Source organism: Bombus vosnesenskii, unplaced genomic scaffold (assembly GCF_011952255.1).
Source record: "Bombus vosnesenskii isolate JDL3184/JDL3185 unplaced genomic scaffold, Bvos_JDL3184-5_v1.1 scf7180000013298, whole genome shotgun sequence".
NCBI lineage: Eukaryota > Metazoa > Arthropoda > Insecta > Hymenoptera > Apidae > Bombus > Bombus vosnesenskii.
The window spans coordinates 190,724-213,459 of NW_022882948.1; the positions used below are offsets into that span (position 1 = coordinate 190,724).

The 22,736-nt window shown below is 27.4% G+C and overlaps 6 protein-coding genes across 10 annotated transcripts; 3 read left to right on the plus strand and 3 right to left on the minus strand.

Annotated features, from left to right (window-relative positions):
- Positions 1–19: 19 nt before the first annotated feature.
- LOC117233641 (thiamine transporter 1-like) lies at positions 20–4,071 on the minus strand. The gene is made up of 7 exons (XM_033494128.1): positions 3,945–4,071; positions 3,405–3,644; positions 2,805–3,189; positions 2,124–2,522; positions 1,820–2,012; positions 1,601–1,739; positions 20–351 (listed from the first exon to the last, which is right to left on the minus strand). The coding sequence occupies exons 2-7, from the start codon at positions 3,525–3,527 to the stop codon at positions 214–216; spliced, it is 1,377 nt and encodes a 458-aa protein (XP_033350019.1). The 5' UTR covers positions 3,528–3,644; positions 3,945–4,071; the 3' UTR covers positions 20–213.
- Positions 4,072–4,219: 148 nt separating this feature from the next.
- LOC117233642 (transmembrane protein 43 homolog) lies at positions 4,220–6,414 on the plus strand. Of its 2 annotated transcripts, XM_033494129.1 has the most exons (7): positions 4,223–4,401; positions 4,460–4,535; positions 4,683–4,868; positions 4,962–5,194; positions 5,263–5,563; positions 5,637–5,842; positions 5,910–6,414. In XM_033494129.1, the coding sequence occupies exons 2-7, from the start codon at positions 4,521–4,523 to the stop codon at positions 6,190–6,192; spliced, it is 1,224 nt and encodes a 407-aa protein (XP_033350020.1). In that variant the 5' UTR covers positions 4,223–4,401; positions 4,460–4,520; the 3' UTR covers positions 6,193–6,414. The 2 variants fall into 2 exon arrangements, with proteins under 2 accessions (XP_033350021.1, XP_033350020.1); XM_033494130.1 differs by lacking the exon at positions 4,460–4,535 and having other exon boundaries at positions 4,220–4,401.
- A 216-nt stretch (positions 6,415–6,630) lies between these two features.
- LOC117233640 (regulator of nonsense transcripts 3A-like) lies at positions 6,631–10,815 on the plus strand. The gene is made up of 6 exons (XM_033494127.1): positions 6,631–6,926; positions 7,385–7,799; positions 7,895–8,046; positions 9,223–9,892; positions 9,988–10,274; positions 10,375–10,815. Exons 1-6 carry the CDS (start codon positions 6,804–6,806, stop codon positions 10,588–10,590), a joined length of 1,863 nt encoding a protein of 620 aa, XP_033350018.1. The 5' UTR covers positions 6,631–6,803; the 3' UTR covers positions 10,591–10,815.
- Positions 10,816–11,220: 405 nt separating this feature from the next.
- LOC117233628 (condensin complex subunit 1) lies at positions 11,221–17,721 on the minus strand. 3 transcript variants are annotated; one of them, XM_033494102.1, is made up of 22 exons: positions 17,590–17,721; positions 17,135–17,304; positions 16,927–17,061; positions 16,647–16,825; positions 16,418–16,557; positions 16,215–16,296; positions 16,064–16,126; positions 15,757–15,990; positions 15,349–15,681; positions 15,077–15,269; positions 14,680–14,996; positions 14,208–14,600; positions 13,879–14,123; positions 13,680–13,800; positions 13,298–13,609; positions 13,103–13,230; positions 12,770–13,024; positions 12,415–12,687; positions 12,195–12,337; positions 11,778–12,098; positions 11,611–11,706; positions 11,366–11,544 (listed from the first exon to the last, which is right to left on the minus strand). In XM_033494102.1, the coding sequence occupies exons 2-22, from the start codon at positions 17,247–17,249 to the stop codon at positions 11,366–11,368; spliced, it is 4,257 nt and encodes a 1,418-aa protein (XP_033349993.1). In that variant the 5' UTR covers positions 17,250–17,304; positions 17,590–17,721. The 3 variants fall into 3 exon arrangements, with proteins under 3 accessions (XP_033349994.1, XP_033349993.1, XP_033349992.1); XM_033494101.1 differs by lacking the exon at positions 17,590–17,721 and adding an exon at positions 17,381–17,404; XM_033494103.1 differs by lacking the exon at positions 17,590–17,721 and having other exon boundaries at positions 11,221–11,544; positions 17,135–17,409.
- On the plus strand, positions 17,639–22,672 carry LOC117233631 (WD repeat-containing protein WRAP73-like). 2 transcript variants are annotated; one of them, XM_033494107.1, is made up of 7 exons: positions 17,639–17,840; positions 18,033–18,215; positions 18,286–18,462; positions 21,508–21,777; positions 21,873–22,026; positions 22,092–22,301; positions 22,369–22,672. In XM_033494107.1, the coding sequence occupies exons 1-7, from the start codon at positions 17,676–17,678 to the stop codon at positions 22,569–22,571; spliced, it is 1,362 nt and encodes a 453-aa protein (XP_033349998.1). In that variant the 5' UTR covers positions 17,639–17,675; the 3' UTR covers positions 22,572–22,672. The 2 variants fall into 2 exon arrangements, with proteins under 2 accessions (XP_033349998.1, XP_033350000.1); XM_033494109.1 differs by lacking the exon at positions 21,508–21,777.
- Positions 18,448–21,270, minus strand: LOC117233630 (probable elongator complex protein 2). Its single transcript, XM_033494106.1, has 2 exons — positions 19,750–21,270; positions 18,448–19,666 (listed from the first exon to the last, which is right to left on the minus strand). The coding sequence occupies exons 1-2, from the start codon at positions 20,937–20,939 to the stop codon at positions 18,532–18,534; spliced, it is 2,325 nt and encodes a 774-aa protein (XP_033349997.1). The 5' UTR covers positions 20,940–21,270; the 3' UTR covers positions 18,448–18,531.
- Positions 22,673–22,736: the final 64 nt, after the last annotated feature.

Genomic DNA, 22,736 nt, shown 5'->3' on the forward strand with positions numbered 1-22,736 from the left:
TCCGTGAGCTAAACCAATCAAGTTCCTTTTCTAAAGCTATCGAACCGAAAAATAAAATAACAGTAACAAAAATAAAAGTGTATTTGATAAACTATCCTTGATTACTATGTATATACCTAATATCACCATTTTCAAATGAATGTTCATTAATTCAATTTCTAAAAACTACACCAGTAACTAAAACCTAGTCATTTTGGAGACTATTTCATATTCTCAATTATTCTGTACCTCTGTATTCTGTACCCATATTTTAAATCCAGCACCTTTTTTACAATGTCGTATAATGTTTAAAATGCCGATTATCATGTAAAGTATTGATATAGCAATAAAATAACCACCATAAACAAAATACTGGAAAAAAAGTACAATGTAAAACATTTCAATTTCAATATCAATATCAATATCAATATGAATGTCAGTATCAAATAGAAATCTAATCAACTAATAGAACTCATAAAAAGAGATAAAATCAAGTTATTTTTTTAGTTTGTTTATTCATTTTATGCTCTTATATTTTATTTAAAATAATTAAAAATTATTAAACGTTAGATGTCACAAATATGGATTTTTTATATCTTATATCATTTATCACATTCCTCGTATCTTTAATATATTTACATTAGGAAAGTTTCAACAAGTTAAAATTTTGCATAACTTGGAAATAAAAAGTAAAATAATTAATTCTGCAATTAGTATGATAAAATATTATTATGTAATTAACATATTAAAGATTTTATATATATATAAGTATTGTTTAGTGCTTGTAATAAATTGAACTGATATTGTAACATCTTTACTATCTATAGTTATATATTATTAAAAAATTTTTACTTTCTAATAATTCCAGCTATAAAAGTTATTTTTTCCAACGTTGAATGTACATTGAAACGTACAATCCTATTAATAATCGTGTACTAATTTAAAATCGTTATTACAATATAAAAGTACTATCGCAAATTGTTAATACCAAATATGTATCACACATGTCACACCACATCAAATGTCATTAATAAATAAAATTTAATTACTAAGTTATAGAGTCTAAAATTACTAATAGGTGAAAAACCATTTTAAGTTAATATAATAACTAATTATTAATAAAATAAGTACACTAATGCCTGTTTAATTGGTACATTCTCGGATCTGACTTTCAAAATTGTCTAAAAAGATAGGTGTACTGGAAATTATAGGCTATATATAACTATATTTTTCGAATTTGCTTGTTTCTTAAGCAGGACAGGAACTAAATGTAAGAAACATCGAGCATAAGTGAAATGCAATATATCGCACAATCGTGCTTATTCATACAATTAAAGTTCGTTCCAATACTATGTACAATATCATTTTAGAACCTCACCGATTTGATTAACATTATTTTTCTTATTTTTTAGTTCTAGGAATCTGTATGTATAAGCCTACGACAGTTAAATAGGCGTTGCTATACTGTATTATACAAACAAAATAAGCAATACCAGGTATATATTCATTTTCAATGTAAAACATCGGTGTAAATAATTCTTTAACCAACAGTTATTAACATTTTTTCGACACATTTTTATGAGTTTTATTAGCTCTAATAGTATTTAAATAATAATCTTACCTGAGACCTCAGATTTAATTTTAAATTTCCATTCACTACTATAGCTGTTAATATACTTTGCAATAGTAGTGCAAAAAAAGTATTTATACCAAATATTAAACCATAACTATCTTCTGATATGCATTTTGCAACTTCAAAACTGTAAATTATACACATAAAATTAAAATATATGTGACCTATTATTTTATTTGTAACAAATAATTTCATATGAAACTGAACCTTGCAACTGTAACCATTGTATGATAAATGATTCCAAATACTATATACATAGCATATAACAACCAAATACTGCAACTATATGAAGATACCACTAATAAAATACCTTCCACAAGTGACATAGATGACACTACTATGTCTCCAATTAAAGACCAATTAAATGGTATCTTCCCAATACAGAAAACAGTGATTGTACCTATTAATAAAAATAAATATATTGTATTACTATCACAAATATTAATTTATATATATTATACTATGTTACTTTATCAATTAAGTTATACATTGTGCAAAATAACTTGTTCACCTATAATTGTATATAAAGCATCTACAGCTCCATTGTAAATTTTATCTCCAGGGACTACAGCAGTTTGCCACAATAATTGTATATAACTAATTACTTGCAAATATCCACAAGTTGAAAATGACCACCATATTGACCATTTTACAACATGACTATTCAAATATGCTTGTAAAAAATCTTTCCATAATAGAACATAAGCTTCTTTAACTTTATGTATTAGTGAAATATTAGAAAAAGTACACTCAGATTGTTCAGAACTGTGTAAAACTTGATTTATATCATTTTGTTGCAATACAATTGTTCCATTATGAGTTAAGAAATTATTCTTATTTTTTCTATGAAAGTAAATAGACTGGCCAACTGAAGGTATAAAGAATGCCCATATTGTTGCAAATGTAACAGCTGAAAGATGAAAATTATTTCATGTTATGAATTGAATTTTTTAATAGAATATGTGTTATTAGAAATACAACAACCTACAATAAAATAAATTTCTTATAAATCAATCAAATTCCTCTTTTAAATTAAAAAATTTAATTTAAAAGCTTACAAATATAAAAGATCTTTTGCCATATACTAATATCTAAATTATTATTTAAAAAAAATATAACACACATTATTTTTATCTCACATTAATATGAAAATGATCATTTCTATTTTATATAAATGCACAAAAATAAGTACCTCCAATTGTAAGATAATTTAATTGATGATAATTTAATATATCAAAAGATACTGTTAATTGTGCAATAATACCAGCCATACAACGACCAACTAGAGCTGCTGCTTTTGTATGACTAGTTACTTCCTGATAATGTTTTCTGTCAACTTTAGCATAAATATATGTGTAATATGCTACTTCCGTGGATAAAAACAAGCCATAAAAGAATTCTAAAACTTGCATAGTTAAAACATCTTGTCCAAGTATTATTAAGAGAAATGTAATAGTTCCAGAAAGGCCACATAAAATAATAATTGGCTTATATCGTACAAAGTCGGTTATTAAAAATACAATAATTAATGTTGCAAAATAGGAATATGTGGAAACAGGAAATATTTTCTGGTTTACCTGAAAAATAATGACAATCTTACAAAATTTTTTATTGCAAATGTATTATGTAACAACTGCTCAAAATAAAGAAAAAATTCAACAAAAAGAATACATATAAAATTCGCAACATTTCCAAAATTATTCATCAATTTCTATAACTACTACTATTAACTACTACTTATTATTATTATAACTACTACTAATATTAGTCATTATGTATATAATTTATTTACTTGAACATCTGTAAAATTTTTCCATGGTCCTGTTAAATAATCAGTCACAAAAGACTCTGAAGGCCTAAACTCTTTAAAGCAACCAAATACACACAAAATACATGAAATTATTATCCACTTCATACTAATAGCATACTTCTCTCTCCTGCTTTGCTCTGATTTGATTTCTTAAATTATATTGTGCAATATCCTTTCAACATCTTTTTATGTCACATGTCATTCATATTTCATTCAGAGTATCTAAAAAACACATGTATTACCAATTTACAAAATTGATTTGATCATTCTATGTCATCACTCAAATCATGATCACTAGCTTTTTAAATATATGTAATTTTGAACTTTCTATTTCACTGGCACTAAAATTTTCTTCTACATTTAATCAATTTCTAAGAACTATTTTCCTATGATATTAATTTTGTTAACATTCAATATTGTTGCTTTAATATTGTTGTCAATAATATTACAATTATAACCAAATTTTATAAAACATTAATCCTTTCTTATAATACTCAAACAAGCAATAATTTAAAAACTTACTGTCTACGTTGGATATTAATTTTATTTTATTCATGTATTATTGTCACAAATAACTTTATTATTTAAAACGTCATAGCACACAACTCACAACTTAAACGATACTGACAGTCCCGACCAACTGTACATTCACTAGCTCAAATTGTAAGATCGAACATGATGAGGGCGCGACAATCTTATCCTTATCATACAATAAGAAGTTAAAGGAAGGGAAGATTTTATCGAATTAAGCTGGCATCAAGTGGCGTATATGTGTATACAATTAAATAAATTAAGATTAAATGCCATTAGAATTCTTCGAGCGCATGCACGTGATTTACGGTATCATCGAACAGTTACAACAAATCGATTTGTATGCAGTTACACGAATCCAAATGTAACATTGTACAATGCGTAAAATCCATTGAGCAATATTCACCAGTCTAATTTTGAACAGACCGGTTCATGACAAATGCACTTTGCATGTACGCACTTTGAACTAACACTCATCTGAAATTATATATAAAATGTTATTTTAGATGATTTAGTCACAATAAATAAGTCAGAAGTTCTTACAGCCATATAATGTAATCTGTTAAAATGTATCGTACAAATGTAAGCATAACAACCACTACTGCTTACTTTCTTTTATTTCTAACTTTTATTTTTAATTAATATAACATATATATTTTCATGCAGTATTTCATGTATCATATACTTTATGTCATCATAACATAATTTATAAAAAATTATCTTTTATAGCAAAATGGGCAACCCCAAAGGGCAAATACTGAACCCATTCATCAAAATCGAACAAATGGAGGAAGGCAACCTCTTCCTATAAATATTCCAATAACAGTTTCAGAGCAATTTAGAGAATCATGGTTAACTGCTATTATTGGACTTATTATGTTTGCAAGTGGCATGTGCCTTTTATTTTGGAATGAGGTTTGTGAATTGATTAAACAGAAAAGTTTGTATTTTAAAACTACATTTATTATGTAGTTTATTATATAGTATACTATATCCATAATATTATAGGGAAGAGCGGTGAAAGTAGCACATTCTTTAGACGAAGCTTTACATAATGTAGCAGTGCTCCCAAATACGATGAAATTATTGCCTAAATATGAAGGACGTTTAATACATTTATCAGGTCCATTAAAGATATCAGAACCATTAACTGAACCTGATTATGGCGTGATTGTATCAAGTGTGAAACTGAAACGCAGAGTTCAGATGTACCAATGGGTTGAGATAGAAGAAGAAAGAAGGTATGTTATAAAACATGTTTCTTTTCATTATAAATAAATTTGTATAATTTATCATTTATGTAATTTAGCTTTGGAGGAGTAACAGAGGAAGAAAAGCATTATTATTACACAACAGAATGGAAAGATAAACTTGTTGATTCAGATCATTTCTATATTAGAACTGGTCATCATAATCCAAAAGAAATGCCTATTAAAAGCCAAGTGCAGATTGCAGATGAAGTTAAGATTGGTGCATTTACTCTTGGAACTGAATTGAAAAAGAATTTTAATGATTTTGTAGAAGTTACCAGTGATGAAAGACCCGAAAGTAGAGATATTAAAATGCACTCGGGTTTATACTATCATAGCTCTAATTTATGGGAACCTGAGGTATACAACTATATCTTTGAATCTATTATGAACTTAAAACAATATACTAAATAATTGACCTATTTGTTTATAGGTAGGTGACATACGTATACAATTTTCCTATGCAGGAAAAGGAGGAGATATATATTCCATAGTTGGCATGTTGCAAAAAGGAACTATTGTGCCATATATTACAACACATGGAGAAGAAATTTTACTTCAACGAAAGCACAAAATATCAGTAGATCAGATGTTTCATTTAGAACATGTGCACAATTACTGGCGTACGTGGAGTATTAGGTAACATAATTTTCAATATTCCTCGAAATCTTAAAATTTATTATTATAATATTCCTAATTATTTCAGAGGGCTTGGATGGTTAGTCCTATTTTTAGCAGCAACATGTTTAGCAAATATATTAAGGACAGTAATTCTGAATTCAACATTCTTATGTGGAATTATTGCAGTTGAATCTTTAACAATGTCTGTATCAATGTCTATTAGTTTATTAGTAATTGGTTTTGCTTGGGTTTGGTATCGACCAGTAATAGGTCTTTGCCTAGCATTAGCATCAATTTTACCATTTATTTATTCAACATTAACATCAGCATCTCAATCTCAAAACCGTGATAATTATAGAAGGCTATGAATTTTTATTAAATAATTAAATTTTATTTATGTAAATATATTAACATATATCCTCTTTTTAATTATACTTCAATGTGCTTATTTTGTGTGATCTAACAAAAAATGTTATTATATCTAGTCTTACTAAATTTCATCAATTATATCGTAAACTGTTATATTATAGAAATGTCAATAGTTACAAATATCTAAAATGTAGGCAATAAATTATTTTGTAAACATTAAATACCTTTGTATAATTTTATGAATTAGATTATTTCAGTAATAACCTTTTCTTACCCTTAATTAAAAATCTTATAATGTGCAATATTATTCTGCGAAATTTTGAATATTATAATTTATAAGAAATAAATATCCGTTTTGATTTTATTCCCTAGATGTAAAATACATGTACATTGAAAAATTCCCTAATAAATGGAAGTTTGTTTTTCCTCTATCCATCCAATAATATTTTTACGATTTAGTAAAACAAGATGGCCGCGAAAACTTTGTAAACGGAAACGTTTAATTTGATGACTCGAAGAAAAATTGCATGCTTTGAATATTATTTTTGATTAGAGTGTATTAGATTGACACAAAATAGACCCGATTTGCCAAGAAATTAAATAAATGTAGATGACAATGACTGAGGAAACACAACAATCCGAAACAGCCGCACAAAATGAGGCACAAACTAGTTCTCCAGATGTTGGAAAAGTTAAAGATAGTAAAAAAGAAAAATGCCGACCTATGACTAAGGTATATTTGATTAAAATGATGCTGAAAATTTATGAGCCTCCATAAAATACTTTTCAACCACGCAAACATGATATATTTAATGGAACAAAGATCGAAGTTAAACTTTCGATTTTTGAAACATTTATAACATAATTCTGTAAAAAGATGCTATTTATTTGATACATCGCAGATAAAGTACTCTTACAGATATAAAACAACAAATCGTACATTTTATATGACAATAAATATAACATTATTATAGGAAATGAAAAAGACAATTACATGTCATGTGACATTCTTTATTATCTTATTTTTTGAATAAAAAGTAAAAAATATTTAACTAATATGTTAATAATAACTCGTATAAATTTTTGTAATCATTATAAAAACCATAACATATTATATATTTTAATTCAACTTTAACCAATACATATATATATATATATATGCATAATGAAAGAAATAAAATATATTTATAGGTAGTAATACGGAGATTACCTCCAACTATGACTCAAGAACAATTCCTAGAGCAAGTTTCTCCATTGCCAGAACATGATTATCTTTATTTTGTAAAAGCTGATATGTCTTTGGGACAATATGCTTTTTCCCGTGCATATATTAACTTTGTTGAGCAACAGGATATTTTTATGTTCAGAGAGAAATTTGATAATTATGTATTTGTCGACTCTAAAGGAACAGAATATCCAGCAGTAGTAGAATTTGCACCTTTCCAAAGGTTACCAAAGAAAAGAATAGGAAAAAAGAAAGATTTGAAATGTGGTACAATAGAGTCAGATTCATATTATATAAGTTTCTTAGAAAGTCTTAAAAATCAAGAAGCTGAATCTAATGTATCACAGCCAAAAACAGAGTACTCATATCAACCACCTGATAGTAAGTTATTTTTTAACAACTTACATGCTGAAATATTACATACTCTTATGTATGAAATGTATATTTATGAATTTATATTTATTTTGTCATTATAGATACACCAAAAAAAGTTACAACCACACCTCTCTTAGAATATGTGAAACAACGTAAACAGGAGAAACAACGTCTCAGAGATGAAAAACGTGAAGAAAGACGACGAAGAGATCTAGAAAGGAGGCGGACAAAGGAAGATCCTATTATATCTAAGGTGACACTATATTTTATAATGCATTCATTTATTATTCTTGACTTACTAAATAGACTAATTCTAAATATGACAAATACAGTATAGAATAAAGGAATTATTAATCAGATATGTAATGGAAATTGCTTTTAGCAACATATTAAATTTAAATTTTAAGTATTATATTCTCTACTGTATTTGCTGATACTAATCTTTTCAACCTACAGTCTGCATGTAATATTGAAGATAATCAGACCAAGTATTCCTACCTTTGCACTTCCTCAACTGTCAAGTCAGAAGATATATTTTTTGATCATCCTACTGAAAATCTAAATATACCTCATGAATGTAAAGAAGAAATTTGCAGTAGTGGTACTGCAAATATGACACGAGCTAACAAAACTTTGTTAAATATACAACAACAATTTTACAGAAACGAGAATACAGAAGTATATATAAATTGCGTTAGAAGTATGCCTCATGTTAATGAACGTTGGCAATACACTAATAAACAACGAAAATTATTTTATATTTACGAAAAAAACTATAAAGAAAAAGATTCTAATTGCACAAAAAATAATTACAACCATATTAAAAATAATTATATTTATAATAATACTAAGTGCACATCTCATTATATTAATAATAAAAATTATTTTTCTGTCTTATCAAAATCTCAATTTACTAATTTACACAAAACTTGGAAAATGCAAATACCAATGGAGGTATCAAAGTCAAGAAGTTGTAGTGCTGTGTTTGACTATCATAAACTTTACCCTTTTAAAACTTGTGAAACAGCATTCCCAGCATATCGTAAAACTTCATGAAATAGGAACTGCAAGTGGTTAGCAGGGAAATTCATGTTTTATGTATTTATTTATCGCATGTTAAAAAGTCATGAGGATTAAAGAACTATTCATCACACTTATGCGACCTAGTTCAATGCTATGTATTGTTTCTGTTTAATATTGTATTCTAAATTTATATACATTTATTAAGATGTAATTAATTTATTATTGTTTAATTTGTATACATTAAATTTTGTAAAAGAAACTGTTTTTAGAAAAAAATGTGAAAATTCTGTGTTACTTTATTGTAATTTATTATTTCAATTATCATATGCTTAACTCCATTAAAATTTATTAATATTAAGATCAGTAAAAATAGTTTACTTAAAATAATTATTTAACTTTGTTGTAGGTATTGAAAAATCCAGATCTTGATAAAGAAATGTGTAAAGATAATAAAGAAAATAGGGAGGAAAAGGATAAACTTTCACCCAAAGATATAAAAAATCGTATTAAGAAAGAGGATAAATTACGTGACAAGGTACCGCGTGATCGAGATTCCAAATCAATAACAAAAGGATATAGGGAAAGAATTGAAGATAGAAATAAAGATAGAGATATAAAACATCAAAGACGACATGAAGATAAAAAGATTTATGGAAGACGTGATGAAAGAGATGGTATAAAAGATGATAGAAGATTTGATGGAAAAGATGATAGAAAATATGATTTTAAAGAAGATACTAAAGATTCTAGGGAACGAAAGATTGAGGAAAAACGAGGTAAAAGTTACGAAAAAATGAGGCAAGAAAAAAAAAGGCTTGCAGAAACCAAAAAACAGAATGTAGAATTTAGTGTTGATACAGAAAATAGTGCAAAATTAAGAAGTGAAGACGAAGAATTCCAAAAGAAAGAACCACCAGTTGATTTGTATGAAAATATTAAAGAAAATGACGAAGCTATGGGTGATAAGGAGGATGCTAAATATAATAAAGGAAAAGAGAAACAAGAAACTAACGAAAAAAAGATTCTAATAGAAGATTCTGTGCATGATTTTGGGACAAGAGATCAGAAAAGGACAGGTAGAAATCCTATCATATTAAAATTAAATGAAATAGAAGATTCTAATATATATAAATGTCTTACTTGTAAAATACTAATACGTTATTACTTATAGAAACAGCAGTTGAAAGTAACAAAGACATTGAGAAATCAAAATCCAATGAAGACATTAATAAAGACATTAATGAAGATGATGAATCTGAAGAAAAGAAGGATTCAAAAGTCACAAAAAGGCGAAGTTCACTTGAAAGTGGAGGGGAAGGTGGTACAGGAGATGGAAATTGTTTAAGGAGGCACAAGTCTTTAGATGGAGGAGATCAAAATAACTTACAAAAGACTGAAAATGAAGATAAAGAAAAAGATAAAAAGGATCCACGATTAGAACGTCGAATTAGAAACAAAGTGAGTATTTTTCCTTCCTTAAAATATTAAAAATGTTATTTAATTTTTATTTAACTTCAATTAATTATTTATAAAAATATTGTTTATTATAAAATAATAGGATCGTCCTACCATGGAGATCTATCGGCCTGGAATGGGAAAATTTAGCAAACAAAGATTAGAACGAGAGAAATCTAATACTAATGATGAGAGAGCATCGCTTTCGCAAAGTCCTACTCCAAACCCCAATTCTAATAATCTTTGTAAATCAGGAAAACCTGGAACTGAAGTGCGATCTATGACGTTTAAACGTAGTATTAGTCGTGATTTGGTATAACAATCGCTAAATGGAAATCTTTTTTTAACATCAGTGATATATATGTTGAAACTGTATTAACATATAAGGTTTTTACACTAGTCTTTCTCACGACATACAATATCACACAGTGTATCTTATTATACACAAATGCATAATAAAATATAGTGTTCCACTTACTGCTGGAAAATCCATGTAGCTGCAGATGTATAAAACTTTCCATATTAAGTAATTTGGTATATGTAATACATTATTTTCTGTTTAATCCTTTTGTTGTGATATATATATATATATAATATAGTATATATAGTATAAATATATATATATCATATAGTATATATAGTATATATAGTATAAAATATATAGTATAGTATATATAGTATAAAATATATATATATATTTTATACTATTATCATTAATCATCTAAGTGTTCCATCAAGTGTTCATAATTTTCATTAAAATAAATTTTTCTATAATAATATTTTATATTTTATATAAAACTGCTATACTTTTTCATAATATTTTCTAAAAGGAGAAGAGATTAAAAATTAAGATAGAGATAATATTTTAACATTAAAAAGATTTTTATGAAGGAAATTAATTTACATTAATTTCATTTTATATTTGATGCTATTAAGAAAAAAAGTACAATTATAAAAAACAATTTTATATTTTATTCGATTTTTATTAAAATGATCAAGATATAAAAGTATATTTTTTTCACTTGCTTTACTTCCTGAACTTAAGCTACATAACAAATTACAAAATGAGGTATATCTACACATATATGCAAACTTTAATGGTTTTGTTTTGATTGAGATAAACGTAGTGAATATCTTTGTGAAGAACGCATTGACGTTCTAATTTGTTTATTTTTTTTCCGTAATGGCGACGGTGACGGTGCAGTTGAAACTGAACTAACACGCTTCTTTCGACTTAATCTTGAAACACTTATTGTTGGTGTATTCACTGTAGCTAATATAAAAGAAATAATTATTAAATATAATGAAAAGATTATTCATTTAGCAAGATAATACATACATTGTTTTCTAGAAATTTTCTTTGATACACCATTATCTGAATCTGAATCGGAACTCGATTTATGTTCGGGCGATTTTGGTTTTTTAGAACTTTTTACTAAAACAATTACATGTTAGGTAATAAATATGTAACTTTAAGTAACTATTTTCATATAGGAAGAAATGTACTTTTTGTTACGGGTGCTGAATCAGGATCACTATCAATATTATCATCCTCTTCTTCCTCGCTACTACTACGTTTTCTGCGTCTACTATTGCGCTTTCTTAATTTTGGCACTGGTGGTGGTGGCATTACTTCACTATCATCTTCATTTGACTTGTCTTTTCCTTTAAGAAGTTCTTCTATTTTTTCTTCCAATTCTATACATGCTACTTTTGTATTTGGTTTTTTCTTTGTTTGTTCAATAACAGATTGTAATGCTTTTAGAACTTGTTTATGATGAATTTTGTCTTTCAGTAAAGGTAAACTTTCAATGAGACGATGTATACCTAAATAAAATTCATTAATTATAGAAAAAAATGATATTTCATAAAATTTTAAACGCATTTTTAACTTTTTAAATAAATATATATTCTTATGTATACTTTTCGCACTAAATTGCAAAAGTGAAAGACAATACGCGAAGTCACGCCATTGTCTTTCTGTCGTAGCCAATTTAAATCTAGCACAAATCTTATCAATAATGGCATCAACTTGTTTTTCTTTTTGTAATAAATTCAAAATATACCTGGAAATATTTTGAACAATAAATTAATTGCAGTAAATTATCGTATTTTTATGATTTCCCTTTACTAACATACATACTTCAGAATTTCCTGAAAATCTGATTCTCTTATATCTAAATCAGGATCAGTTAAGCGAGACAATATATCAGGCATCACATTGTAGAGAGCATTGCCTTTTTGTGAAAGTGCTTTGAAAAATTGCTTTGCATCTTGTCGAATTTGAGGATCTTTATCAATTATACAGAGAGCTAGTTCTGATATCTGACCTCTCACACGCACCATTTCTCTCATTATAAGACTTGATAAAACTCGAACACAAGTACTTCTTACATTCATATCTTCATCACGAAGTCTATAAATTAATTATGCTTTAGGCAGATAACCTAGATAGTAGAATAGGATAATGAAATTGATTAAGCTCTGTTTTTAAATACCTGCCATAAACATGTTTCATCCATGGTTCAATTTGATTTGGAAATCTAGTTGTAAGATCGCTTATCCCAATAAGAACATTGGCCCGAATATTAGGATATGGTGAACGTTCTAGTATTGTAATTAAAAGTTGTAATGATTTTTCACAAAACCTGGAACTCACTGTCATCATTTTACTGAGAGCAAGAGCTCCAGCAGCTTGTACATCTTCATCATTATACTTATCATGATATTGGCATACATCTAGTACTAATGGACTGTAAGAATTTTGGTATGGACATTTACTCAGACAAATAATATTAGTATGGTAAAAAGTATGGACATTAAAAACGCACATAAATGTTACTAAAAGTCCATCTCCAGTTACAATATGATTTTCAAGAATGTCATTTATAAACTCTGCATCTGCATCTTCTGCCGCACCTTCCACAGCATCCTCTCCATTATCTTCTAAAATGCTTATCTAAGAACAAAAATTAATAATTGAACAAATTTTAAAATAAATATATGTTATAAACAATATTATATACCTCCTTATTGCGAAGTATTTGTCTTGCACAATTGGGAGTAACTGATCTTCGAGATCTATCCAAATTTTTATTACTTTTATTTGAATTCTTCCCTTCTCTTAATTTTCGTATAGTATCTCTTCGTTTTAATTCTTTGTAGACTGATGTATCTAAATGTACCATTTGTTTAATTGAAATATGTCCAACTAAATATAATAATTTAGATAACAAAAAGAACGGAACAGTATTTTCAGATGAATCATTATTAAATTTTCCCTGAATACAGATTTGTAATAATAACTGCTTCATTAAGCGATCGGGCTGATTTGCTAACTGAAATGTTAAAATATAGTTTTAGTAAAGCTTAAATATAAAATTTAGATTATATCATTAAAGTACTTGCATGATAAATCGCATTAATGGCATCAGTTGCAAATGAAATATATCCATCATTTTCTAAATTTGCAAAATTTTCTATTAGTAAAGTAAGAATTTCTTTAAACATTTCATGATCATTGGGATACCTATGAATAATGCACTGATCATTACTATAATTATTGAATGCATTTGAACAATTATTTAATTCTTATTATTTAACATACCTAACAGGTGTCTTTTCAATATCATCACTCATATGTTTTATAGTTAGTAATGCCCTACATGTATCTCTGGCTAATAAAAGATCATTCTTTGCTCGTGATCCAAGCCCTACCTTTATTAATACCTCTAAATTATCAATTATAATACTGCTTTGAGCTTGAGCTATCATTGTTATTAACATTAAAGCAGATCTGCTATCTAATAAATCTGTGTCTGATGATTTCATCGAAAATTTTTCCCATAGAACCTATTAAATAAATTACAAATATACATAACTTGCTTATAACATAAACATATAAAATTAAAAACCATAATATATTTATATCATTACCTGTAATACGTCATTGCCTATATCTTTATTATTATACCATGTTAATATAAGCTGAGTTAAAGCTTGACTTTGACCTGGTTGAAGTCCTTTTAATAAATCAATTAATGATTTAACACATGTAAGAGCCTCTTGTCGTTTTGACTTTTGATTTTTATGATTATTTAAGTAAATATCTTTATACACTAATGCTATATTGTTTCGTACTGATTGATCACGATGAAATACTTGAAATAAAGCATCACGTATAGCGGCTGCAGCTCCAGCTACACCAAATTGATGAGCAATTCCAAGTAAAGTACATGCTTCGATAGCATCGGTTGCTGTAGTAGAAAAAAGTAATTTTTCCGCCATAGGTATAGCAACCTCTAATTCAGTTGCAAATTCCAAACAATTCTAGAAAAGTATATTATTATGTATATAATTTTTAAACGAGTAGTTTATTATGACTAACATAAAATGCTTGGAAACATACTTTTAAATAATTTACAACTCGTTTTGATATTATTTCTTCTTCCTCTTTGTTTTTATCTGTTGAATGTACTGCATCTATATTTTCTCCTATGTTATCTAAATTACTTTCAGATTCCATAAATGTTTTCAATAGAAGTAAAAACAGACATTCTTCTTTTGCTTCAGGAGAAAGAACTTCTATATCTGGACTTTGTTTTAATTTTATACAAACTTTCCACAAATATGTTACTGCTTCGAGAATTTTTTCTTTTAATATTAATTGTCTTACATGTTCAAACGCTGTATCAGAATTAATATCTTCTTCTTCAACTTCATCATCTGATATGTAAAATACAAATATACGTTTAGATTAGATATATTTGTCATAATGAAACAAAACATACAGATTCTATATGCACCTTGGCTTTTGTCCTTTTTCTTTCCATCATCAGTAACTTCTTTTAATGCTTTTCTTATTTCTGGAAGTAAAGTATTCCATAATTCTAATCTTTGTTTGTCACCACGAGCACTTTTACTAACTCTTTCAGTTTGCAACTTTCTTAATTTTATTTCTTCCTTTTCTAATGATTTAGAAATTTCTACTTTATTTAACTGTAAATATATTTCATATTACATATAATTTTACTTTTAACCCAAGACGATTATATAAAATATAATTTTTCCCACTTACTTTTCCTGCAAATGGGTTGCTTTGTAATAAGGCACGCATTAGTTGTAATGCATGTTTTCGTACATTTGCACTTTTATCTTCTAAACGTAATGCAATAGTAGCTAAAAGTTTTCCTTGCCTTGCTAGTGGAATAGCTCCTTCACAACATAAATGTTGCCAAACTTGTAAAACTTTTGATCTGACATAAGCATTGTTATCAAGAATATGTTCTTCTAAGTTATTAAGGCACTCATCACGTTGATCCTTCTGTTCTTGCGTAAGATCATCTCCAGTCAATGCTTTTTGTACAACCTCACGTATAATACTAATAGTACAATTTCTCATAGCATAATGCTAAACATAGTAGTAATAAATATAAAATAAATGTAATATGTACTTTTATAGTTGAACTAATGTAAAATGGGCTACCTCGCTACCCAAATAATCCATCACATCATCAAGAATAGGAATTATGAGATTTGGTGCTGAAGCAGCAATAGTCTCTAAGAATATTGATATATTACGACTGTCAAGTTCAGATAATTCACTTTGATCAATCTCTTTCATTATTTCTTTCACTAAACCATTACAACCACAATCATTGATCATATGAATAACTCCAATAGCCATGTGAGATGCTAATGCATCATGTATTTTCACTAACTATAATATTGAAATTTAGTCACTTAATATATTTTTATATTGAAACAAAACTTTTAATTATTGATATACATACCTGAATAATTCTTATCACACAGCTTATACCATGATTATATTTTTTAATTGAAGTACCTAAAATCTTTTTAAAAAAAATTAATAATTACATATCAAAACAATTAAAATCAAATTTAATTAAAAATAACTTGATGGAATATGTAGAACTGTACCTCGAAAATAGTTTGCCTCAGGGATTTCTGTTTTGAATCTTTACATTGTTCCAAAATTTTATAACACACTTTAGTGAATAATCTAAAATATAAGAAATCATATATTTATCTTACATATATATATATTAAAATAATTGCTTAAATTATAACTATGTGTTATATGTAAACAAATATTTTTTGATGATTAATGCGTATAAACATACACAATAAATGAGTCTTCTACAATAGGAGGTTGCCAAAGTTTTGATAATGGTAACTGTAACAATCTATAGATGTACTCTAAAGCTTTCTCCCTACTATTTTCCCACTCATCTTCCATATCCGACTTTGTAGATTTTTTACGCTGTGAATGAAACAATATTAACATGAAAATATTATTTATAAAAAGGAATTATTAACATAATTAGTACAATTAAATTATAGATATCATACCTTGCCTATTAATTTATCATATACATCTTTAAAAACCTCATCATCTATATGGCAAATAAACCAAGAAAATAAATATGCCAGCATTTTATTTATATTTAACAAACTCAATCTATGTTCCTCTTCCAACTCATTTCCTCTTTCGAATATACTTTCCATATCAAGTACTAACATTTCAATACCTTCATGAAATAATAATTGAAGTTAATATTACCAGTTATATGCAATGTAATAATTTAAATAATTATAATATATAGTAACCAAAATAAAAGAATTTTGTTACCTTTTTGAATTCTAGTAAAAGCACGCATAATAATTGCTAATTCAACTTTATTTCCATGAACAATTATAGAGAAAAATGTATTAAAATGGTCTAAAATGAAACTGGCTCCATTTGCTTGGAGTGCTGATCGAATCTCTGTAGTAAGATTAAAATTACTGTAACAAATACTGAAAGTAATGTATAGAGATATATAAAATTTATGAAATACCATCTAGAGCTTGTGGTAACAATCGTATTGGAACGATTTCTTTAACAAAATATTGTCCACTCCGACTTTGTAAAAGTTCATCTTTACTTACAGGAATAATAAAGTCTTTGATCATTTTAATTGATCATTAATATATAGCTTTTTGAAAAATTACCACTTCATTTATAAATCTGAAAATTTAGGAGTTTGTATAATATTTTATAAAAATGCGAATTATAATAATATTTGTAATCAGACACCATATACACGAACGCTCGTATATTGCGACTGTTTGGAACTATCGTTTTCAAATTCATTATAACCAACATATTAAACATAAATTTATATTTTTCTGTATTTACATATCGGATTATATACATAATAGGAAAATATTGCGCGTTAAATATTCTTTAGATCTTTATCTTAGATATTGAAACCGTTTTGTTCTTTATTAAATTGATTTAATAAATCCTTACGCATTTTCTTCCAGATCATATCGCAATTGTTTGTGTTGGCGAAGCTGAATTTTTAAAACAATACGTTATAATTTAACAGTGACGCGATGTCATTAGAAGTAGAAAATGATTTAATACGAGTAAATAATCAATTATGTGATTTTTCTAAGGATGGAAGATTTTTTGCAACTGCATATCAAACAAATTTAACAATAAAAGGTTACAAGAAATTTGACACTATTCATTCATTCGTATTTCCAGATATAATCGAGGTTAGTGTATATGATTAAACAGATAATATATAGACAATTATTATTTTAATTTTTGTTATTATATATTTAATACTGTATTATATATTTAATATTATATATTTAATGTGAAATAAGAATTATATACTGTAAAAAAAATAAAGTGTTTATAATACCATAATTCGTTTTTTATTACATTCATTTTTTTTATCACAGTATTTGGAGTGGTCTAGAAATACTGAATACATACTATGTGCAAATATAAAGAAAGCTATTATTCAAGTATATTCTATTCGTTATCCTGAATGGAAATATAAATTGATTGAAGGCAGTGCTGGTTTAGAAAGTGTTAGTTGGTCTCCTGATAGTAAATACATTTTGACGTTGTCAGATTTTAATGTAAGTAATAAATTTGATCGATATTAAATGAACTCATGCTTCAATATATTAAGATTACTAAAATACTTAGATTCAGATATCTGTGTGGTCTCTGGACGATCAAAGTGTAACTCACATACAAAATATGAAATCTTCTTTCCATAAATTATATTTTAGTCCAGATGGTAATAAACTAGCAGTGGTAGTTTCAATTGAGGGTAATGACAATATAGAAATTTATAAAACTGACACATGGAAACTAAGCAAGGTAAATAGTTTAATTCAAATAATTCAGGTTTTAATATATAAAAATAACAAATATTTTTTACAAATTGTTTCATTTTAAAATGTCTATGTCATGTATCTTAATAATATGATCAGATCCACAACTTGCTAGTTGTAAAATATTAAAATCTTCCTTTTGAGGCCGAAATTTAAGCCTTCTAACAGTTAAGTGATGTGCTTGAGAAGTATCATACATTATGTATTTTTCCCATTCAAAATTATTAGAGAACATTTTTAATTTCTGTATTTCTATGCATCCAGTTTCAAATCCTATTGCTAAAACATAAAAATCTTGAGAAATACTCTGTAATGAAAATGCAAGTGCTGTAACTGAAACTTTTACATCCAAGGATGTAATTGGAACAATTTTATCATCCGTAAAGTTTGGATTCCAAATCCCAATTTTTCCATCCCTGGAACCTGTTGCAAAGAAGAATGAATCATGTGTCCATGAACAACACCATATTATACGAGTATGAAGACTATCTTTTTTTAGACTAGCTGCAATTAAGGTATACATATCGTCTTTACATTCAAACAATGACCATCTTCTGTCTCTGGAAACAGATAGTAGATATTTGCTATTGAGTGAAAATTCCATTTGTGTTATAGTTAATTGATGAGACATAAGTTTCTGAACTTGGACCCATGTATTTGTACTCCACAATAATATTGCAGAATGTTCTTGTGATGTTGATTTACATGCAGTTGCTAATAATGATCCATCATGTCTGGCAGCTATAGAGAATATTTCATATCCATGGCCATAAAGCTTTTGTAACTCTGGCCATAGTGTATTTTGCATTAACTCTTCTTCTGTTGGAGGAATATAATCCTCATTTTTAAACTTATTAACTTCTACATCTTCAATTGTGATATTATCATTAAATGTTGCCTTATTTGTTAGTCCAAGAGCAGGTACTGATGCACTATCAGCCACCATATTTTTGAAATCATCAACATTGGCAATCTTCATTAAACAGTTCCTAAATGTTGTTGGTGCTGTAAATATACGTACAACCTTTTCTTCTGCTCCTGAAGCAAACATATAAGGGGTTAGCATAACCAAACAAGACATATCATATCCATGAACTTGTGGACGTCCAATTTCATGCCAAAATTCTGTTTCATTTTTCCAAGCTGCATGAATTCTTGTTGTCTGATCTGTACTTGCAGTAATTAGAAACCTGTAATGCAATGTGTAATTGTATATTGTTTTGATGAATTATATGTATGTATATTTTTAATATATATAATTTTGAATACAAACCTTCCATTTGGATCCCAGCAAAGATCAATCACTTCACTAAAGTGACCGCTTGGTTTAGACTTTGGAATCCAATTTTTTACAATATTTGAGTATTCCCAAATATGAAATGATCCTTGGTAACCATGTGCTAATATGTTTAATCCATTATCACTAAATTTACAACCATAAAAACCCATTAAATTGCCACCAACTTCACCCACTCTTACTTTTTCGGACCAAATCCCAGTTACTTCATCTGGCTCCCATATAATCATAGATTTATCTAATGAGCAAGATAATAATCTTAAAATTCTATTCTTATTATCAAGCTGTAACGGATACCAATGTACGCCATAAACCCATCCTTCATGACCATAAAGGATAGATTCTAAAGTAATATTATATTTTATGCCATTAGCCATAAACACTTGTTCTTTCTGATGTAACTCATCATTTGAAAATTCTGTACTATTTGCAGAAATTTTCCACAATCGTATCATGGCATCTTGAGATCCACTTGCAAGCAAAATACTGTTATTTGTATCGCAATTAAAGTCCATACATCGTACCCAATCTTCATGCCCAACTAAAACTTGAACTTTTTCAAAATATGATTCTTCTATGATATTACAATTAGTTACATACAATTCAATTGTAAAATTTTCTATTGCAATAGCTAGAAGTGGTAAATGCTTATTTGGCAGGAAAGAAAAACAAGCTTCTATTGGTAATTTCTTATCAAATGTAAGCGTTTGTAAACATTTTACATTATCATCTGTATCTCTTAACCATATTCTTAGATCTCCTTTAACAGACCCAGTACATATTATCAATTTCGCAGATGTTTCCTCATTTACGGAGTCATGATCAGAAATGTATAATGAGTTGCAAAAGATTAGAGTATCATCAACTCCTATGATAGAGTTACATTTAAATAATTCATTTCTTTTGCTCCAAATAATAGCTGTTCCATCTACTGAGCTTGATAATAGCTCTGACTCAGGTTTCGCATCTCTCCGTTTAAGCCATCGTACAGTATTAATACGATCTTTGTGTCGGTGAAGAGTGTGCGTTATTTTTCCAATTTTTGAAATGTACGGATCATAAATTGCAACTGCATGACATGCTGCAAAGCAAATGAGTCCATTTTTTCCCCAATCAGCCGAATGTGGAACTCTATTGCAGGCACACGATATATAACTCGTTGTCATATCTTGCTTTTAATAAATAAATTAATTTTCAAAACATTAATTTAACCTCAAAAGTCATACACAAGTGCACTATGCGCTCTGTCTTCGTTCATTTCAAACCATGAAAGGTTATTATATTGCTACTACTATAGATATGAATTTCGTCTATATTTTTATCACCAATTTTTTTTGCTTATATTTTTCTTATATCTTGCGTTTTTTAACATGATAATTATGTAGTTTAATGACTTTCTTTAGTTTTGATTATTTGGCTTTTGTCTTTTTTGTCAGAAAATAAGGAAACATTTAAAAGATTCAATGCTTTTTCAACTTAACGTAATCTAATCTGACTCTACCTTTTTTAGTAAATTTTAAACGTGAATTTAGCTGAAACAATATTGTATTTTTATTTATATTTACAAAGTAAGGAAGAATTTTTTAAAAAGTTCGTAAATACAATTTGATGCTATTAAAATTTAATGTAAAAGAATTAATTAGATTTTTATGATAAGATTTATAAAAAAAATTATAAAAACTTTATAATGATATCTAGAGTTTTCTACATGATATTGAAATCTTTTAATTTTAGAAATTAATATGTGGTCGTTTAAGTAGCATTGATGGATTATGCTGGTCTCCAAATAGCGAATTATTATGTATTTGGTCTTCCTTTAGCGACGAAGCAAAATTAATTATTTATTCGAGTATATTCGAAAGAGATATCGCAGTATTCTCTCCTACACAAACTGTAAATTTATCTCAAGTGGAATGTGCAAATTATACGTGTTTAAAAGGAATCGAAAATGTAACGTGGATGCCCAGTGGACAGTTATTAGCTGTAATAGGATTTAATGAAATGGTTTATAATTTTATATATCTTGATGAATTAAACTGCATTTTTATATTACTGCAAACATTTATAGTAATATTTCAGTAAAAGTATTTGTATTGTAGATCTTACTGTTAAATCACGTGACATGGAAACCACTTTTGCAATTATATCTTGAACCCGTAATTCAAGAAAATTATTTGAATAAGGTATATGAAGAACGTATAATTCAACCAAAATTTTCGAATAAAAATACAAGATATTACGATAGACACGTTTGTAAGTAATTTTTTATAGACATTTATATAAATATAATTGATATTTAAGAAAGTCGATTTTTATAGTGGAAGAGAAATCGGAACGACCAGTAAATATAAAAATAGGAAGGAAGAATATTATGGAGAGATTGTCAATTGCAAAATTTGATATTTTAAAATTTAGTTTTTGCGGGCAATACTTGGCCGTGAAACATCAACTTTATCCTACAACATTGTGGATATGGAATATTATTGATGATTATCTTGATTATTTACTTCTTGAAAATACTATCGTAGGTGAGTATTTCAACAATATATATTTTCTCTGTGCAATATCAAATTATATTAAAAATTTAATATTTAGCTGCAAGATGGAATCCTACACGCGCTCACCTTTTAATATTTTGCGAGTGTGCGTATATATTTGAATGGACACCACATAATGCGAGTTGTATATCAATTTCACGAAATATTACGGTATTAGATGCACGATGGCATCCTGGGGGAAATTCCTTGTTGCTTTGTGGTTATAATAAGGCGATTATTTATCAAATTGAAAATAAATGATGAACTATTCGAATAACATTCGAATATAATAAATAAACGTATATTTATCTTTTTACTTGTTAGTAACATTTGAAAAAATAATAAAACAAAAAATAAAATTCGATTTTAACGTATTTTCTAGTTAGATAGAATGGTTGGCACTACGTGGAAGAGAAGCATATAAAT

What these genes read in the sequence shown, in the direction of transcription:
- LOC117233631 (XM_033494107.1), top strand. Translation starts at nt 17,676, where the DNA reads ATGTCATTAGAAGTAGAAAATGATTTAATACGAGTAAATAATCAATTA. An exon ending in TATTTCCAGATATAATCGAG is followed by an intron (nt 17,841 to 18,032) that starts GTTAGTGTATAT and finishes TTTTTATCACAG; the next exon opens with TATTTGGAGTGGTCTAGAAA. An exon ending in ACACATGGAAACTAAGCAAG is followed by an intron (nt 18,463 to 21,507) that starts GTAAATAGTTTA and finishes TTTTAATTTTAG; the next exon opens with AAATTAATATGTGGTCGTTT.
- LOC117233641 (XM_033494128.1), bottom strand. Translation starts at nt 3,527, where the DNA reads ATGAAGTGGATAATAATTTCATGTATTTTGTGTGTATTTGGTTGCTTT. An exon ending in AAAATTTTACAGATGTTCAA is followed by an intron (nt 3,190 to 3,404) that starts GTAAATAAATTA and finishes ATTATTTTTCAG; the next exon opens with GTAAACCAGAAAATATTTCC. An exon ending in AAATTATCTTACAATTGGAG is followed by an intron (nt 2,523 to 2,804) that starts GTACTTATTTTT and finishes TTCATCTTTCAG; the next exon opens with CTGTTACATTTGCAACAATA.
- LOC117233642 (XM_033494129.1), top strand. An exon ending in CTAATTTATGGGAACCTGAG is followed by an intron (nt 5,564 to 5,636) that starts GTATACAACTAT and finishes ATTTGTTTATAG; the next exon opens with GTAGGTGACATACGTATACA. An exon ending in TGGCGTACGTGGAGTATTAG is followed by an intron (nt 5,843 to 5,909) that starts GTAACATAATTT and finishes TAATTATTTCAG; the next exon opens with AGGGCTTGGATGGTTAGTCC.
- LOC117233628 (XM_033494103.1), bottom strand. Translation starts at nt 17,249, where the DNA reads ATGATCAAAGACTTTATTATTCCTGTAAGTAAAGATGAACTTTTACAA. An exon ending in ATGATAAATTAATAGGCAAG is followed by an intron (nt 16,558 to 16,646) that starts GTATGATATCTA and finishes TTTCATTCACAG; the next exon opens with CGTAAAAAATCTACAAAGTC. An exon ending in GTAGAAGACTCATTTATTGT is followed by an intron (nt 16,297 to 16,417) that starts GTATGTTTATAC and finishes CTTATATTTTAG; the next exon opens with ATTATTCACTAAAGTGTGTT.
- LOC117233630 (XM_033494106.1), bottom strand. Translation starts at nt 20,939, where the DNA reads ATGACAACGAGTTATATATCGTGTGCCTGCAATAGAGTTCCACATTCG. An exon ending in TGCTGGGATCCAAATGGAAG is followed by an intron (nt 19,667 to 19,749) that starts GTTTGTATTCAA and finishes ATTGCATTACAG; the next exon opens with GTTTCTAATTACTGCAAGTA.
- LOC117233640 (XM_033494127.1), top strand. Translation starts at nt 6,804, where the DNA reads ATGACAATGACTGAGGAAACACAACAATCCGAAACAGCCGCACAAAAT. An exon ending in CTCATATCAACCACCTGATA is followed by an intron (nt 7,800 to 7,894) that starts GTAAGTTATTTT and finishes TTGTCATTATAG; the next exon opens with ATACACCAAAAAAAGTTACA. An exon ending in AACGTCGAATTAGAAACAAA is followed by an intron (nt 10,275 to 10,374) that starts GTGAGTATTTTT and finishes ATAAAATAATAG; the next exon opens with GATCGTCCTACCATGGAGAT.